Genomic DNA, 18,784 nt, shown 5'->3' on the forward strand with positions numbered 1-18,784 from the left:
GAACCTATTTTACAACATAACTTAACCAATAGTCAGGAGTTTGCTTTGTCATCATCAAAACATTAGGGTGAACAAACATAATCACGGAGAATTAAAGATATTAATAATCAAAGTTTTGTATAGACATGCGTAAAAGTTAACAACGTTGCAAGTATAAAAAGTTCGAGAAGTGAAGTATTATTTTCAATATTTACAAATCAAAATGAATTTTCCTTGCGAAACTACGATAGCTAAAAAGAGGCTCGGTGTTTACAGCTCAAAGCCGTGGGAGTAAATGAGAACCACCCCAAAGCAGCGTCGCGGCTCCTCTCATTTCTCTCAATCTCTTTTCTCTTTTCTCTTTTCTCTTTTCTCTTTCTCTTTCATCGGCTGGCTTATCAGATCTGGCGCCTAAGCCTTCTCCTTTCCCGCTTCTCTTTCAATTTTCTCTCTCTTCCTCCAAAACTCAAACTCATTTCTCTCCTCCCCTCCCCTCCCCTCACCACAGGGAGGAGGAACAAGCTGCTGCTGTTGTTGCTACTCTCTCCAATGCCGCCAATCGGTACTTTCTCTCTCCTCTCTCTATCTTTCTCTGCGTTCCTCGTCATCTTTTTCTTCGATTTACTTTCTTAATTTGTATATTATTCTTCTGCTTCTGAAATTGGAGCTGAATTGTGATCATGCTAATGTAATTTCCCTTTTTTTAAATAGAATTTATCCGATTTTAGCTTGATGTTTCTCTCAATCTCACACCTGATCAACATTGATGGCCGAGGTACATCGAAATTTCTGTACAAGGCTAGTATAATCATCTAATTGTTGCTTTAGTTTGTTTTAATTTATTTATTACTCGAGGAGATTTCTATGTTTTTCTATTAATTATTGACTTGTCACTAATTTGAACTTTTGAAATTTTGCATAATTGAAGTTAGTCAATTGTAATGTGCCTAAAATTTAAAGATGAAAGAGAAATAACTTGAACTTCTTCTATTTCAGATATTTATTAATGGTTGTTGCAATACGCTATCTGTTGCAGCTATTAGCGTGCTGCTTTCTGAAGATTTATTTTACTGTGTGAGAGGCTCCTCGCCATGAGAAATAATGAATTAAAAAATTTCAATGTTCTACTGGAGGGTTTGTCTTGTTGTTGTGCTACTTTGTTGAGCATCAGAGGTAGACTCCTTGCTTGGGACTGAAGCAGATTATGGAGTGGAATGGTAGTACAACTTTCAGAAACTTGAAAGGTAAAGCCTTTTTTGAGTCCAATTTCTATAGGCGCCACAGAATTAAGTTTTGCCCACCATGATCCAATTTTGTGCAAGATAACAAGCTGTGTGATTTTTGGAGATCATAAAATTGCATTCACATCTACAAGGCGTCTTGAAGTTTTTTAGATAGTATGAGGGGTTATTTTAAAACTCCTTCCATGATTATGTCAATCTTTCACTTGTTGTTAGACAGTTGATATGAAGTATTTGATACCTGCCTTTAGTATTAGTGTTTGGTAGAATATAAATAGTGATCATGTGTGGCTCTCTTATTTGTTAGACTGGAAAAAAGAATCTCTGCAGCCCTTATAGGAAGAGTGATAAGACGTAATTCGAGATATCTGCCTATATCCGAATTACAAGAGATACTGAAATTGTTCAGAGAGAGAACGAGCTGTGTTTCATTTAGCATGATTAGGCTGATTGGCATGCATGTTAGTTGGTTTGATTTAGGCATATTTTAAGCTTGTTTATGATTTGTTTTAATCTTTTTACTTGTTTTAGGAATTACTTAGGATAATTCAATGGGTTTCGAGATGGATTAGGTGTAGTTTAGGCGTGTTTATTATTTATACTGGGAGTCTAAGGCTGTCAACACTTTTCAACAGAGTGAATTGAATGATTAAAGAGATTGGGCTTATTCAGAACCCTAATGTACTTTCGGAGTTTCTTAGGGAAATCTACTTTCGTCTTCTTAGTGAACATAAGAGTGAGAGAGGATTCTTAGTGAGCTTCAAAATTTTAAACAACTTTCTTAGTAATTTTTGTTTGAAGCATTTTCATTTTTGATTTTTTCTTCCAGGAAACCCTCAAGTTCATATTGTATTGAAGATTTTGATATGCTGCGAAGTTTCTGTTAAGGTCCCCTGGTCATATAATTTGTGAACCTATTGTGTTTTAAGATACCAACCACTGAAAGCAATGAACACAATTCAGATAAAAAGTCATGTCTCCCTCTGGATAACTGTTTATGAGTGCTTAAAAAATAAAAAATGCTGGCGAGCTTTTCAATTCGTAATGCTGGATGTTTTACAGTTTGAAGCTTGGTACAATGTTAATTATCTTATTCCTTTTATGAATCCTCTGATCTTATTTAGCTTATGTGATCATTCATTTGTCAAAGCTTCACCTTAAGTTCTCAATTTTGTACACCCTTTCAATACACCCTCTTGTGTGCTAGTTAAAAAAAGGGGAAGCAGTATACGTGAATGACTTATAATTTCAATAAGTGATGTGAATCATGATATCTCAGTGGATTGTGTTTCTTGTTTTGTTCTGTAGATATAGAGCCAAAGTCTGTGATGGATGTGGGACTTATTGCAAGCATAGATGCAGTTAATGTGGCATTGAATTCTTCTGAAAAAGGAAATGACAATATATCACCAAAACCACGAAAGAAGACTATGACATCAGTATATCTCAAATATTTTGAGACTGCTCCTGACGGAAAGAGCCGTAGGTGTAAGTTTTGTGGACAGATGTATTCCATTGCAACTGCAACTGGTAATTTCTCCCCTCCAACTTTTCTCTACATCTCCATGAAAAATTGAAAACATCAATATAGTAGATATTTACTGGCTGATCCATTTTCCTTCCCTTTGAGTTCTAGCAAGTTCACAAGGGAAATGTTGAGATTGATGTGAGTTCTTGTGCTTATGACACAATTGATGTTCCTTTTCACTGTTTTTTTTTTGAGGCAAAAATGAGCAACATAACATCTTTCTTGTGTTTTCTTTCATCTGTCCCTCATTTGTTCAAATACAATCAAATTGCTTAAAAGTGAAATTAAGAAATTTCTGTGTAATTTCCATTATTCTTCTTCTTTTTGTTATAACTATTTTTCCAGTGATATCTCTTCCAACTTAGTATGATGACCTTGTCATCGAATATTCATTTTTTTTTAATGTTTTGGTTCATTTGTCATGAATGAGATCCTTTTGAGCGTTGATCTTTTATCATTGTATGACACTGTTCTCTTTATTTTTTCCTTGTGAAGGCAATTTGGGAAGACATCTTGGTAGTCGTCATCCAGGTTATGATAATTCTGGGGAAATGATCCCAAGTACTGCTCCACAGACCAGTCAAATTGTAATAAAGAAACATCAATCTGAAGTCAAAACACCAAAATTTGATATTGATCACCTGAATTGGCTGCTTATTAAGTGGCTAACTTCGTCTTCTCTACCTCCCTCAACCTTAGAGGAGACCTGGCTGCTGAACTCCTTCAAGTTTGCCAACCCTTCCGTTCAGATATGGTCTAAAGAGAAACTCCAGGGTGTTTTATGTGAAGTTTTCAGGAGTATGCAGGAAGATGTACAGACAACTTTGCAGCACGTGTCCTCTAAGGTTGCAATTGCGCTTGAATTCTGGACATCTTATGAACAAATTTATTACATGAGTGTTATGTGCCATTGGATTGATGAGAGCTGGACTTTCCAAAAGGTCCTTCTTGATATTTGTCGCATACCTTATCCATGTAGTGGTGCTGAGATATATCATGCTTTGGTTAAGGTCTTGAAGATTTATAATATTGATGATAAAGTCGTTGCTTGCACACATGATAATAGCGAGAGTGCGATGCATGCATGCCACAAACTAAAAGAAGATATGGATGGGCAAAAGGTGGGACCTTTCTGCTATATCCCCTGTGCTGCTCAGACACTGAACATGGTGATAGAAGATGGTTTAAGAACAACAAAACAAATAATCTCTAAGGTCAGGGAGTTTGTTATAGAGATGAATGCTTCCCCTGCAATCATGGAGGACTTTTTGCAGTCAACAGCAGCTTATCAAGAAAGCATCTGGAGATTCCCCCTTGACACTTCTGCTCGTTGGAATGGACATTATCAGATGATGGATATTGTCCGCAAGGTGAGAACCTTCTGTAAAATAAGAGAGATGAGCGCTAGCTAAATTGAGAATTTGAGATGCCAAATACGAGGTAGAAAGAAAGAGTGACTGATGGAATTTGCGGCTTCGCTTTAGGAGTTTAGGCAATAGAAAGCACCAAAAATGAATTTATGAGAATTCGGGGATTGAAAAATGGGATTATGTAGATAAAATTTCTTGCTTCTGAATGATATCCAATTGGCAATTAGTAAGCATCATTCTAGCTGAACGTAACATTTGAAACTGAGGTATTGAATCATATCATCTGAACTAGGTAATATCTAACTTGCTTTCTTTTTGCACCTGTCAAGAACGGAAATCCAATTAGATGATTAATGGACCGGACCATATAGATTTATGTGATTTCTATAATCTCGCCTTTCTGTGCATTATGTCTCTACCACTGTTGTGTTGAGTTTGTCCCACATCCAACATAATACATTTCAGAGGGAATTCCTTTACTGCATGTAAGTATGTAACTGATATAGTGAAGTTTGAAATGTCCATAGGAAGATTGTATGGAAATATTTTTGAGGTGGAAAGAGGTATAGAGGTTGTCTACAGAAGAAATTAGCTCCCTTGTTTCCCTAGTTTGTATATTCACTTATTCCCCTTTTACTTTGTACGGATCTGGAGGTGTTGCAAAATTAAAACATGGTTAAATGGCTTTAGTAATTGTAAAATTCTCTTCAAGGAAAATGCTCCTTATTTGTATTTGAATCCAAGTTAACTTTGTTCAAGTACAGTAGGGTTCTTTACCAATTTGGGGTAAGAAAGGGGGAAGTGCTAACAGAAGTTAACTCCAGCAGTCTTATATGACAGGTATGTGTGACATACTTGTGGCTATTGCGTTAAGCCGTTAGGAGCAGAGTTTAGGCAAATGCATGACTTCCTTCGTTTACCTTTTTGTTTCTTATACTCCGTATGTTGAGTTTGATCAAGCTGAGTTTTCTCTTAAGCCATGCTGTGAGTGATATCTACATTTGTTACATTTCCACCTGCGGAATGTGTGACAGTTTAGTGTCTGGAAGAAATTTTGATTTTGGCTGCTTGAAGCATCGTACGCTTTTTTATTCCTCTTAAGGATGATACAAGATTTTTCTGGCTTTTTAGATTTCATTTTTGGAATATCGCTTGATTCAGTAGCAAAGCTGATCTCTTGAGTACCTTCCACATAATTAGGATATTTTACATGGAGTATAACTGTGTTTTAAGTGTTTAGAACTTTCTTAAAAACAAGAACAAGATTTTAGGAAACATATTTCTTTGTTTGTCAGTCTAAGTTGCCAGTTATCATAATTTAGGAGGATGCAACTTGAAAATATTAACTAATTAAATTCCTATATCTATAGTGAAAACATTTGAAAAACCCAAAATTGAATATCAAGGGAAACTAGGTCTGCGTTTCTTGTTCATGGATTCATCCCTTTGATTCTGTGATTTATGTTTGTAAAAGTATACTTTAACTGATTATTGACGTATCCTATTCATTTTGGGCTTCCACATGTGTGGGCATTAGTTGAAGGATTAGCCTCTTGAATTATATTCATTTGTTTACCTGTTTCTTTTTCTGTGTTTAATGCAATTTTATGTTATAGTGCAGGCAAGCAAGTCAATGGATGGTGTCATAAGGAAGCATGAAGACTCATTAGGTAATAGAATGCTACTGAATTCTGTCGAAAGGAATGCAGTTACCATTATGCATGGATACTTAGAACCCTTCTATAAGACCACGAACGACATATGTTCAAACAAGGTTCCTACCATAGGCCTAGTACTGTTTTTCATGGATCATATATCTGACATGATTGCAGCATGCAAAGATTCTTGCCATTATCCAGATTGGCTAAAGAGTGCGGCTGAGGAAATGTCCCTAAAGTCCAGCAGTTACAATGACCAGGTTTCCAATATATTTACTTACATGACAGCAATTCTTGATCCTCGGATCAAAGTCGAACTCATACCAGAGACACTTAACTCGGAGAACAATTTGGAGGAAGCAAGAAGCCATTTCCTTGGAAATTATTCTACCACTCATTTTTCATCTGTGAACAATATTTATGGTACTTCAGAGAAGGAAGAAGGTGGTAGTGTATCTTTCGCAGAGGAAATAGCCCGAAAAAAACGGAGGGCGAGCATGAGCGTCGCAACTGATGAGCTGACCCAATATCTGTCAGAGCCTCCAGCTCCGATAACTACAGATGTTTTGGAATGGTGGAAAGCGAATAGTGGACGTTATCCACGATTGTCTCTAATGGCCCGGGACTTTTTATCAATGCAAGCAACATCTGTAGCACCTGAAGAACTGTTCTCCAGCAAAGGGGATGAACTTGACAGGCAAAGGTTTGGTTTGCCAACTTCGACTGTGCAGGCTCTACTTTGTATTAAGTCATGGACTGATGGTGGGGTTAAGGTGAAATACAAATTAACTGAAATCGACTATGATATGCTTATGGAGTTGGCTACTGAAACTACATCCCAGAATTGCAAAACTGGTTTTGACAAGAAACCAAAATAACAGAGTCTGATAAGGAACTATTGGCAAATTGTAAAGTGAGAAATGTTTAACAGCTCAAACAGCTGACCCTGTTGTAAGATTATTTGTATACTGCATTCATGTATATATATCAGACATGATTATTGTAATAGAAGGATGCTTTGAATTCATGTATTTGAGAAGTTGAGTTGATTGTTGCAGGAAGTTGCATTTGGTATGTATTTATCTCGGTGTAATAAAGTTCCAAAATATATTAAATTTATTGTCCTATAATGCTTGTTCTTATGTTTTAACAGCTTCAACTACCTTTGTATCAAAATACACTTCTACCAATCTGCAAATTGGATAAAAATCTACTTCAAATGCCAATATGCCATCACAAAAAGCGCGTTGAAAAATTAAAAAGCTGATGATGATTTATGTTAGTGCCACACACAACACGAAGAGAGTCTAATGAAATGATCCACAATGCTAGACTATCCTTAGCAGCAAGTTTGTGAATGACAGTTAACCAAGTTTGTGAACCCGACTTTAGCACATTAGTTTTTTTCATAGAGATGTCACGCGCTTTATCAACGTAACTTGGAGTAGTTTCCTGATAATGAAAGCCGCCAAGTATTCTGAGTACAACCCTACTCCAGTAAGCATGTAACCCAAGGGCGGTTTTGAGGGCACGCTGGTCGAGCGATGGAAGAAGCCCAAATTCCAGATATAATATAACTAATTTCCTAAATATAAAGAAAAACAAAGTTGGAGTAGTGGTTATCGGTTAAGCCCTTATTGAGTAATACACAGTCTTTTTTTTTAATGCTTTTTCCTTTTGATTTTAAATAAATGAGGGCCTCATTTTGAAAATCTGCACAGGGCCCATAGTCATGACGTTATTGTAGCTCCTTGCACCGCATGTAACCACCTAATCCATAGCTTATCCTATTTCATTGCCACAAACGCAAAAGAGTTTACACATTGCAGCTTTGTTTCAAGTGATCAGATAGGCATTATAATCCAAAGAGATCAAGGCTTTCCTCAGAAGAACGAGTCCAAAAAAAGTTCTATACCAGGAAAGGTAACGCAGATTGTGCTAGACTGGGATTCTTTGAACTTCCTTCAAAACTTTTTAGGCTTAAGACTGTATGTTTATAATCTTTATGTTTTCAAAAAATCATATACAATCCACTTAATTGAGGTAAACCGAATAGGATAACATAACAAAAATGAGTTTACCACAGACTGGTTTTTGTTGTTCGGTAATTAAATTGGATTATTGTAATAGTTGCCTTCGAGGCTTCAACAAATGGGTATCACAATCAGAACCGAGTTTTCCCTACATCTATCTGAATTCAGATATCATAATAATGGTTCATACATCACTAATCATCATAATAATAATCACTCTCAAACAAAAATTTTGTTACTCGGTATATATATATATAAGAATTACACCCCGTTAAAAAAAGAAAAAAAAAGAATTACACCTCATATCTTAGTATACTCTAGACTGTAAAACTAGAACACACTTAATTCTCAAACTGTGATTTTATTATTCTAGTCGACACTAAATCATTCTAAACAAAGTCAAAGATAGTACATTGACAATAATTTGTGTCAAAGAATGCTGAGATCAAAACTGTTTGGTGCAGATGCTTATCAAGGTTACATGAAATGAGCTTTCACTCGTATACGGGATCAAATTTGCGACATTAAAAATGACGCTCAAACCAAACACCTTTACATTAGTTAGCCTTGGTATCAACAAGTATCCAAACACAGTCTCTGCACATCAAAATAGGTGTTCTTTCCCATATTCACGCACAATCACTGGCACACTTGTAGGTGGAATCTGTAAGCAACAAATTCTGAAATTAGAAATTGGGAATTTACAGAGACTTCAAAGGTAGCCGTTTTATAAACTGCACCAAGTTCAATAAATTGAAATGGTTTAATATTGTTCATCCCATGTAGTTATTGTTAATTTCCGAATAACTCGGCAATTGCTATTGTACAACAGCCATGCCAGCAAACTTTTGCATCCCCATCCATTCCCGCTTCTCCCAAAGGATTCTCTAAAACCTTTCCAGGGTTCAAGGCAAACTCCCTTCTCTTCCCAAAATCATCCCCACACTGTCCATTTTGCACTTCGCTCATTTATTTCTCCACGTCATAATCTTCTCCTTTTACCAACAATATCTTTTACTTTTTTTAATCTCTACCCACTTCCAATTGTTTATTCTTACTATTCTTGATCAGCAGGCTAATAATTGCTGAGCACAAGCATACACTTACAGCTCATAAAGCTATAAGATATGGAGAAATTACTTTGTCTAAGAACCTAGAGACAGTAAAATTCAAGATGGTGCCTTTTCAGAAGAAGTTGTGATTCGAAAAGGCAAGGTTCGCTAAATATGATAAAGAAATGAGGAACACCCAATGGAAAATCCGAAGAGGATAATCAGCACATTAACATAAATCCGAAGAAGATATATCTCTAGAAAATTGATATATGAATCTTCAAAAAGAGTAGAGTCCTATGCATATAGCAAGATAGATGAAAGGAAACAGTATAAAAAACAAAAATTGCATATCAACATAAAGATACTTACCATGCCATAGTCCGTGACAATCAAAGATATGTAATCTGAGGGGGTAGCATCATAACTGTAAATGGCATAATTAGTGTCATTAGGCCTGATGTTAGGATCTACTTTTTTTATCCAAAACAATGAAAAGAATATAGGATACTCACAGTAAATGTAGGAGTTGTAAATTTTCCTTATTCATCCAATTACTCAAATAGTTTACATCCTTTCTACCAGGTACCTTTGCAATAACATCGGGATCGCCTGCAAGGAACATACCCATCATTAGAAAATCTGGATGAGGCCTAAGAAAACACTTGTGAAGCATACTTCAATAAGTCAAGAAAGTGCATTACCAAGTTCATTGGCACAAATGGAATCCAGTAGGACTCTCTCATGAAACTTGTAGGCTTCACAGCAAACTAATACTGGAACACGGAATGAATGAGCAACCATAGCAACACATGCAGTTCCAATTCTTGAATAAACAATTCCATTAGAAAATATGGACGCAGCGCCTAAAAAAACTCTCGTGACTTCATGCATGACATAGGAAACCGCATTAATATGCGTGTATGTACAGCTCAAACCTTTTGCAACCAGCCTTCGAAGCAAACCTTGACCTTCAAACTTTGGTCGTGAATCAACAATAACAACACGGAACTTTTTCCCATGCTCATGGGCATAAACCAATACCATTTCAACAACACTGGAACAACCATAAGTAAGAAGAACATCGCCGTCCCTAACTTTTGTGGCAGCCTGTTGCACAATAACATTGTCCGCTACAACTATTTTTTCATGAATAAAACGATTAATATCTGAAGATATAGCAGTTTTTGTTTCTGACTCAGAAAGACTTGAAGGCAACTTGGTAATGCGAGTCTTTAGATATCTTATTGCATTTCCCATACTAATAGAGAGAGGCCTGCATTCGCTTAGGAATGACACATAGCTATTGAGCCTTGCAGTTAAATCTCTAGTTATAATTTTATCTGCTGGTGTATGATAGTCCTCAATAGCTTCCTTAAAAGCACAGAGCATCGCGATACATCGTGCATTACTTCCAGATATATCGCCTGACAAATATTGCAAACCAACCTGCCATTAAAAACAGAATGTTGTTTAGCCAGATAGCAGTCATAACACGTACTTACAACATATTTTTATACTTGCAATACATCCCGAAAATGGAAATGTCACAATACTTACAACACAGCTCAAAATGGACAGTTTTTATTACAACATTACCGAATTGACATTATTTAAACCAACAAACTGTGGTATTTCATTAACCAATCGGCCGTGCCCATGGTTATAATTCCCTACTCTCTCTCTGTGTCTCTCCTCAACCCCTCCATCTCCTCCCTGCTAGGCTGCTACTAACCCACAACTGCCGCCGCCACCACCATCACCACCACTCACTTTCTGCAAAACCACCATATAGACACCTCCCTTCCAAATCTACAACCCCAAACACCGAAACCAACATAAGGGTGAAAGAAGGAGATACAACGGAGGTGAAGTTGAATGAAACTGACGGCTCAAAGAAGTTGTATTTCTTGGCAATAGAACAGGAAAGTATCATGAAGGGGTGGGACTGTGGAGATAGAGAAGGCGCCATATATAGAGAGAAAGTTAGGTTTATGGCAATTTGACAAATCTTTTTGTTGACGAAACGGCGATTGTGGTTACAACACGGCCGCATTTTACTGCAAGTCGTGGTGGCTGCGAGAGGGTGCGGTTGTGCTTCGGTGTTCTCTTTCTCAATCTTCTTTCCCTCTCCTTCTCTTCTTTTGTGTTCAAAAAAACGGAAGGTGGTAAATGGTGGTGAGAATTTGGTGATGAGAATGAAGGGAAGAAGATAGATTGGTGCAGTTGTGGTTTATTATTATTGTTGACTGTCAAAGAGGGTAGGTGGTGGTGCATCCGTAGATATGGTGGTGGATATGTAGATGTGTGGTTCGATAAATTGACAGGGATGAGTTTAAGGGGTGTTGGACTGGTGGTTAATTAGCTTAATTAACTATGTTGGTCAAATACCCCTCTTATTTCTTCCCCCCTCTTCTTGAGTTCTTGGTATGTCTGAAAAGTGTAAGTTGTAACAATAAAGAAACGGGGGAAGTAAATTTTAAACTATTTTGGATGGATTTGGAACTGCTCAGTACTTCATTTTCTAAGTTTCACTTTCAGATTGAGACACACCTTAAAGGGAAAGAAGCACATTGACAATAAGCTTTCTAATATAGGATGACAGGGGAATTAACCTCCGTAAGGCACACTTCATATTTGACCTTCCTGTTGTTTGGTTAGCTGAGTTGTTTTACTTTGATGGCTTTAACACTAGAACATCTGTTAATATGGCTTTTATGGTAATAAGTTGCCCGATAATAACATTACGTCTTTATATAAAATAAAAAGAACAGCATCTCAAGCCCAACGAAAAGTTATTATCCAACTCTAAATACTCCAGATAGCTCACAATTACTGCACAGGGTTTGAAAAAAAAAGCAGCCACGCAGGGCAAACTAGAGATTAATAATCTTGCATTCTTATGAACAGTATTATAATGTTGAAAAGGGCATGAAATCAGAATTACTGAAATAACAAAGAAGATAATATGGGGAAATCGATAGTAGATTGTAATTTGATGCTATTAAATCATCAAATGGGGTTTAAAATCCAAGTCATTCGAGTGGCTGGACACCCCAAAACTACAAATACCAAAAGCAAAAGGAAAATTTGTAAATATTAATCCAACCTTTGCCCGGTTTTCTTTAATTAAGCCAACCTATGCAATATTTCTGAATAATCCAACCTTTATGACCCAACTTCTATTATTAAGCTTGGGTGACCGGTTACCTGTTACAAAGTCAACATTAAAAACGTTGACAACCTAAAGTTGATTTCCCTCCTAAAATTTTGGACACGTCACATCACGTGCCACCTAAACAGGATTTTCTAATTTTTTTTTTTTTCAAAAAACCCTTAACCCTTCTCTCCTTTTAACCCTTAACCCAGATCCAACAGTTGATTGGTTTAACCCAGTCATAGCAATTGCTGATTATTTTTGACGAACTTCGAATGGAGAGGTATGAGGGATCAACAATGGTGGAGAAGAGGTAGAAGATAAATGATGAACAGAGGAGAGAGAAACGAAAATTGCAGAGCTGAAGCAATTAAATCGCAGAGGAGAGAGGAACGAACATTAGAATAACAATTAAAAAAAAGGAGGGGAAAAAAAAAATTACTCCCTCCGTCCCAGATTAGTTGTTACACTTTCCTTTTTCGTCCGTCCCAGATTAGTTGTTACACTTCTAAATTAGGAATGACCCCACAATTATTATATTGTCTCTCTCTTCCCACTAAACTTTTTTTTTGTCCCCACACCCTCTCTCATTCAATTAAAAAAATACCCCACTAACTCCTATCACATCTACTTTTTTCAATAAAATAACAATTGATAACCACACTACTACTTATCGCATTAAACTGTGTGCCCAAGAGAGTGTAACAACTATTCTGGGACGGAGGGAGTAAATTGTAACGGTTATATTGCCACGTAAGGGTGAATACCGGTTACAGCAGGTTATTAACTTGCTAGGCTTAATAATAGTAGTTGGGTCATAAAGGTTGGATTATTTAGAAATATTGCATAGGTAGGCTTAATTAAAGAAAACCGGGCAAAGGTTGGATTAATAATTACAAATTTTCCAAAGTAAAATGAACTCAATCAATTTCTGCGTCAATTTCTCTCCTTAATATCCTCTGTTTATAGGTTAAACGATTCCCCCCTTCTTGTTGCTTAAGTTACCTCTAACTGAATTATAATGACAATTAATTTCCAAAATAAATAAATTATAATGAAAATAAATTTCCAAAAATAAATACAACATAAGCACAATTTTAATGTTCCTTGCCCCTATACCCAATGCATTACATTAATCAGAACTGTTGGAGCGAGAAAGATGAGAGTATGGGGGGAAATTGATAGTTGATTGTAATTTGATGCAATTAAATCACCAAATGGTGGCTACAGTGTCAGGCCTTTGAGTGATTGGACACTCCCAACTACAAGCTAAAACAAAGCAATAGAAGTTAACAATTTTCTTCATAATTTCTCTCTCCTTCATATCCTCTGTTAAAAGACCAACCGACTAGCTAAGAGCGAACTTAGCTTAGACACCGTTAATGACAAAAAATAAGGAAGAAGAAAATGATTTTTATTAATAATGTGGGATTACAGAAAAAGTAAAGGATATTAAAGCTTTCGAGAGGCCTGATTCTCTCCCAATTAAAACTCTAAAAGCTAACTAAAACTCTCATCAATATTCATATGATCCATGCTCTTCTAATAAGCACTATTTATAGTGCTAGTACCCTCACTAACTAATTAACTTCTTCAAGCAACTAACAACCTAATTATAATGCTCCTTCCTAAAGTCTCCCTCCCCCTATGTTGATTCTTTGCATGACTCTCCTCTTATTCTTGCTCAAGTTACCTCTAAGTGTGTAATTTAATCAATAATCACAATGACAATTCCCTTCTCTTATACTATGCATAATACTCGGAGACAAAAGTGATTTTAGTTCAAAAGCTACAATTTTTAATGCTTAATTATGCTAAGGGCTAGGGCTTTGACTTATTTGAAGGAAAACATTTTTAATTAAAATGATTTCCGTGGAAGCTATTTTGAGAGGAAAACACACTCACAAATTAGCTTTCCTTTGTTCAGTTCCTTGCAAAATGAAAACAAGAGAGGGAGAATGGATGGAACGAGAGGTGGAAGAAAAATGGTATCCACCCTTACGAAAACTGTTTTCCGTCCTTAACCAACCATACAAAGGACAACGGGAGTAATCCCTCTGCACAGAAAATGATTTACCACACCCAAATAAGTGAATGACATAAAAGGCAGCTTTTAAATTCTTCTTTCTAATATCATAAAAAATGGACCAAAGACCAAATCTCAAAAAAGAAAATTCAACTACAAATTTTAAATAAAGCATATGTGACTGTAATTTCAGGATGGAGGGCGTATTTAGTAGTTATTGATGACTACATTGAACCTGGCTTTGAGCAAAACCGGGATTCGAAAAAAAGAGGGCGGGAGAACTTCTCCAACGCACTCCATTCTCCCTTTAAGTCAATTTTATTTTCTCCTGTGTATTACTGTCTCATCTTTGGCATCCATTATTTTTTTCCTTAGATCATGGACATACACAATACATACTTTTTTATATAATTAACAAGCAGCTTTAAAGATAAAGATTTAGTAATTCAGTTGTATATTAATATAAAACAGAGATCAAATAACCTAAGCATAAGATTGACACTCAAGCACCGCATTTCCCCTCACTTTTCCACTAAAACTTTATAAAGTGTTCTCTAATTTGTTTGGGTTATGGCAGTGATGACAATGAAGACACGTATACGACGCGGGACAACTGTAGCCCTTTAATTCATTTAACTGAAACCTGACAGCAAGCATATATCTAAGATATAATCTACACTGCTTAACACCACTAAATCAACTCTAAATAAGAGCATGTTTTATGATCCTAACACTTATAAAGCCTTGAACTTCTATTACTATTCACCCAATAGTGCAATTACCTACATACCCCTAATTTCTTTCTTTGTTTTTCTTTTGTCTTATTCTTATCAATAGTGTAATGTCTATTTTCAACCTTCTTTTTGTCTTTGCTTTTCTACGAGATGCTCCCCTTTTCATTTTCAACCTAAGCACGTTGCTAATGTTTCATGTGGAATACTACAATAACAATTTCGGAGAGCTTAATATTGCACGTGGAATGATAAAATAAAAATGGAACCTCTTGTAAACGTATTTATAATCACATATTATCAATTACGAGCAAATCGAGCTTTAGCTTTGTTTTCCTAGAGTTCGCCATAAATTTGTAAATGTCCTTTTACGAAACAATTTTTTTTATACCTTGGGGGATCGTGCGCGCTAGCGCACGGTCCAATAACTAGACAGCTAAAAATCATAAACAATGTCCAGTTCCTTCTAACTGAAAAAAGGGAACATAACTGGTAAGGTAGATTACCTTATACACGGCAGGATGAACTGAATCATGATTGAAAATTTTTGACTCGAGGTCATGGATCTGATTTCCATATTCATACTGAGGCAAATGCCGAAAGAGCTCCACTCTGTTTCTAACTTCAGTTTGCTTAACAACAGAACGCTTTTTAGCCTTTTCCACTCTGCTCTTGTCATCATATTGCATCCGAGGATGGGGAATATCCTTCTTCTTATCTTTCTCTGATGGTTGATTGCCTCCTTTCGTTTCAGAAACTGGTACTGAGGATGTTCTCAAAGGAACATTTTTCTTTTGTGGAGGTTGCTTAGATGCTTCAGTCGGTTTTCCAGTGACATGAGCTGCTACTCCAGAAGCCGCAGCTGCAATAATCACACCCAAAATTAAGTCAAATCAATCAATGTTTTGCTAAATGCTTGTGTATACCACAGTATTTAAAGGTAAGTATTCAAACATATTCCAAATTTTGAACAATAATTGCATACGATATTTGAAGCATTATTCCATATCAAAAAACTTTGTTAAGGCGCTAACTGAGTCTTTAAAGGCTATATAGATTACGAGTTTCCCTGAATTCGTTAAGATGGTCATTCCATTTGCCAAATCAACTCTACTAATATAAATAGAACAATTTTGTCTCGTCTATGCTCTTGCATCTGTTCTAACAAATGATAGCAAGACATCAACTCCCCCTTATCTTATAGTACTTGAACCTTTTTTAATTTAAAATTATTAATTTCTCCCTTTGTTCCACAAAGTTCTTCCCTTTTTCGTTTAGCCATCCCATAAAGTTCTACCGCTTCTTCTTTATTTCTATTTGGGCAAAGAAATTTTCCCATTTTAGCCTTAGCCACACTATAAAATCCCCTTCTGTACGCAAAAGTAACTCATTGACCCCACTTTTCTTCTTCTTTCTTCTTCCTCTTGGTATTTGGAGCTATAGTGAGAGAGGAACATCTTTGTGGAACGAGGGAGGAAATCTAATCACTAAAATGATATGTAGTGTCTAATTTCCCCACTCAATGATCCATTGTACTAACAGGAAAAAAATAAGAATTTGACCCCAAAAGCTATAGAATTTACTCTAAGTCACTAATATTCCTCATAGTAAATATATCGCGTAGCATTTACACAATACACAGGACACTATAACAGAGGGAACATAGCTTTCTTAGTTTCAAAAAGAAAAGCTACAGAGTAATATTCTTTCTTTCTCATTTCATTTCTTGACCAGTTAAATGCCAAGCTACAACAAAAGCATAAAAACAGGTATCTCGTCAAAGTAATGCACAGGAAAGATGGAAGATAAAAAATGTGAAGATGAGGTACCTACTCAAAGTCGTACTATATTAAGCCAACTGCATCTGAAAAGGCTATTTTTACATCTTGGCAAAATTATCTTTTTTTAAGCATGATATTCGACAACAAGTGAACAAAACTTAGACTAATGGTATACTGTATGATTTAGGCAAATGGCGCACCATATTTACCACTTTGTGACACCCCTTCCACTCACCCATTATCCCATATATGAAAAGACGTGAAAAAGTGTGAACCTTTTTTATTAGATTTGGCAGCTCTCTGAGCCTCCTGTAAAGCACGCCTTTCAGCTTTGCTAAGTTTATCCTTAGATGGTTTTGAGGAAAGCTTCTTGTCTTCGTGAGACACTTGTACTTCTGATACATTTGCTCCCTTCTCTGCATCATTGTTTTCATTAAAAAAACTGCAACATGGAGCATGTAAAACAACAGAAACTTACTATAGGCAATTTACAATGGAGTAAATGAGTTTATGAAAAGAAATGGAACTAACAACCCCCCCCCCCCCCCCCACCACCACCACCACCACCACCACCACCAAAAAAAAGCTGCAAAATGTTCTGCAACTGAACTACTGAAAAACTACTTCAGTTTCTAAAACGAATGCATAAATGATTTCTACTTGTCTAGTCAATCGATAAACCAATATTAAAAATTAATTGGGAAGAATGAATGCACAAATAGTGAGAATCAGAGAGTTTATTACTTGGCCTCATCTCGATCCATTCCGCTTCCAAACACTTAAGCAATACCACAATGCTCTAAATGAAACGAGTTACCCAGGGTCTAGAACTAAGCTTAAATACAAAGGAGCTCTTCGTACAAAAACTAAACCCCGGAAACAAAAAAGGAAGATAAAAAAGCTTACACTATCCTCGATTCCCCGGAATCTACTTATCGAGAATAAAACCTAAAGACTAAAGCACTTCAGTTGGAATAGATGTTGACAAGTATACAATTTGACACCGCTGGTAATCAATTAATATTCCCCATTTTTGCTTCCAAAAGAGCATCAAATTGCAGGGAATGTTATCATCATATCTTCAAAATAAATTCGAATCTGTACTTTTTCATGACGCTCCAAAAGCATTAAAAAAATCAAAAATTCAACATATACTCTACAATTCCCCCACGTTATATATTAGCCAATTTGAACCTATTTTTTGCAACTCATCAACAATATAATGCAGAGTCGGTTTGACTCGAGCAGGGTTCGGCAGAGCACTTCTCATTACCGAATTAAATTTACAACTAATTTCAAAACTCTATACAAACAATAAATAAATCCTCAAGATCAATTCAGAAAATTTTCAACTCGAATCTAAATTTTATATAAAAAAAATCACTACTAATAAATAGAATTACGGAGTACTAACCATGATTAGCAACAGTAATTTCAGCACCCTCGGTAGATTGTTCATCAGCAACGGGAGAATTAACACCAGACATATCAAAAGCAAGGCTATATTTACCAGAACTGCTACGAAGCCAGTCTTCGGATAAATCAGGCTGAGTTGACTCAGGAGAAGAAGCGGCAAGGTAGGAATGAGAATCGTCGTAAACTCGGCGGGCGGCGGGGATTGCGGCGGCTGCGGGGACGGGAACAGGGAGAGAAGTGGAAGTATCGAGAAAAGGTGGAGGAGGAATCATGACAGGAGAGAGAGTGGAGGTGTTGTTTTCAACGGCGCCGCCGGAGATGGTGGTGGAGAGAGGAGGTTGAGAGTGAGGGTTTTGGGTTTGAGAATTGAAGGTGAAACCAACTTGGCGGATTTTGGGGTTATTTTGGGGGACTCGTCGAGGTTCCATAATTTACTTCTTTTTTATTTTTGGGAGGTTTTTTTAATTTTAATTTTTTGGGGGAATGATTTTGATTAATGGAGAAAGATTTGGAAATTGAGATTTAGGGAAGAGAGAGAAAGTGTGAGAAACGAGGTAATGAGGAAGACAAACTTTCCTGTGTGTTTCTTTCATTTGTTTTTTTTTTGTTTTTTTTGATTGATTGATTTTGGAAAGCTTAACGGTGGATTTGGGTAATTAGGGGTGACATTAAACGACATAAGTGGATATTCATTACTAGAATTTTAATGCTCGATGGGGATGAGGGAATTACCGTGAAGATTTTAAAGAAACATGGTTAATTGGTTATACAAAAGTTAAAATGGGAGGCCGAGGACTAGAGATCCAAAGGGC

The 18,784-nt window shown here is 36.4% G+C and overlaps 2 protein-coding genes across 7 annotated transcripts; one reads left to right on the forward strand and one right to left on the reverse strand.

Annotated features, from left to right (window-relative positions):
- The first annotated feature begins 228 nt into the window (after positions 1-228).
- LOC110789484 (putative AC transposase) lies at positions 229-6,906 on the forward strand. Of its 4 annotated transcripts, none has more exons than XM_021994152.2 (6): positions 229-541; positions 691-754; positions 976-1,223; positions 2,529-2,750; positions 3,244-4,118; positions 5,740-6,906. In XM_021994152.2, the coding sequence occupies exons 3-6, from the start codon at positions 1,184-1,186 to the stop codon at positions 6,652-6,654; spliced, it is 2,052 nt and encodes a 683-aa protein (XP_021849844.1). In that variant the 5' UTR covers positions 229-541; positions 691-754; positions 976-1,183; the 3' UTR covers positions 6,655-6,906. The 4 variants fall into 4 exon arrangements, with proteins under 4 accessions (XP_021849844.1, XP_021849845.1, XP_021849847.1 ...); XM_021994153.2 differs by having other exon boundaries at positions 1,016-1,223; XM_021994155.2 differs by lacking the exon at positions 691-754 and having other exon boundaries at positions 251-541.
- A 1,122-nt stretch (positions 6,907-8,028) lies between these two features.
- On the reverse strand, positions 8,029-18,778 carry LOC110789486 (uncharacterized). 3 transcript variants are annotated; one of them, XM_021994156.2, is made up of 7 exons: positions 17,971-18,778; positions 16,832-16,972; positions 15,282-15,637; positions 9,566-10,310; positions 9,377-9,473; positions 9,234-9,288; positions 8,029-8,473 (listed from the first exon to the last, which is right to left on the reverse strand). In XM_021994156.2, exons 1-7 carry the CDS (start codon positions 18,398-18,400, stop codon positions 8,414-8,416), a joined length of 1,884 nt encoding a protein of 627 aa, XP_021849848.1. In that variant the 5' UTR covers positions 18,401-18,778; the 3' UTR covers positions 8,029-8,413. The 3 variants fall into 3 exon arrangements, with proteins under 3 accessions (XP_021849848.1, XP_021849851.1, XP_021849850.1); XM_021994159.2 differs by lacking the exon at positions 17,971-18,778 and adding an exon at positions 17,301-17,455; XM_021994158.2 differs by lacking the exon at positions 17,971-18,778 and adding an exon at positions 17,301-17,445 and having other exon boundaries at positions 16,832-16,998.
- Between the last annotated feature and the right edge of the window lie 6 nt (positions 18,779-18,784).

This window comes from Spinacia oleracea, chromosome 5 (genome assembly GCF_020520425.1).
Source record: "Spinacia oleracea cultivar Varoflay chromosome 5, BTI_SOV_V1, whole genome shotgun sequence".
Lineage (NCBI taxonomy): Eukaryota > Viridiplantae > Streptophyta > Magnoliopsida > Caryophyllales > Amaranthaceae > Spinacia > Spinacia oleracea.

Bases quoted from the DNA above. Each gene is read 5' to 3' on its own strand.
- LOC110789486 (XM_021994156.2), bottom strand. From the start codon at position 18,400: ATGGAACCTCGACGAGTCCCCCAAAATAACCCCAAAATCCGCCAAGTT. The intron at 9,289-9,376 runs GTGAGTATCCTA...TGCCATTTACAG, and splicing joins TTACAACTCCTACATTTACT to TTATGATGCTACCCCCTCAG. The intron at 8,474-9,233 runs GTAAGTATCTTT...TGTTGCTTACAG, and splicing joins TTGTCACGGACTATGGCATG to ATTCCACCTACAAGTGTGCC.
- LOC110789484 (XM_021994152.2), top strand. From the start codon at position 1,184: ATGGAGTGGAATGGTAGTACAACTTTCAGAAACTTGAAAG. The intron at 1,224-2,528 runs GTAAAGCCTTTT...TTTGTTCTGTAG, and splicing joins AACTTTCAGAAACTTGAAAG to ATATAGAGCCAAAGTCTGTG. The intron at 4,119-5,739 runs GTGAGAACCTTC...GTTATAGTGCAG, and splicing joins TGATGGATATTGTCCGCAAG to GCAAGCAAGTCAATGGATGG.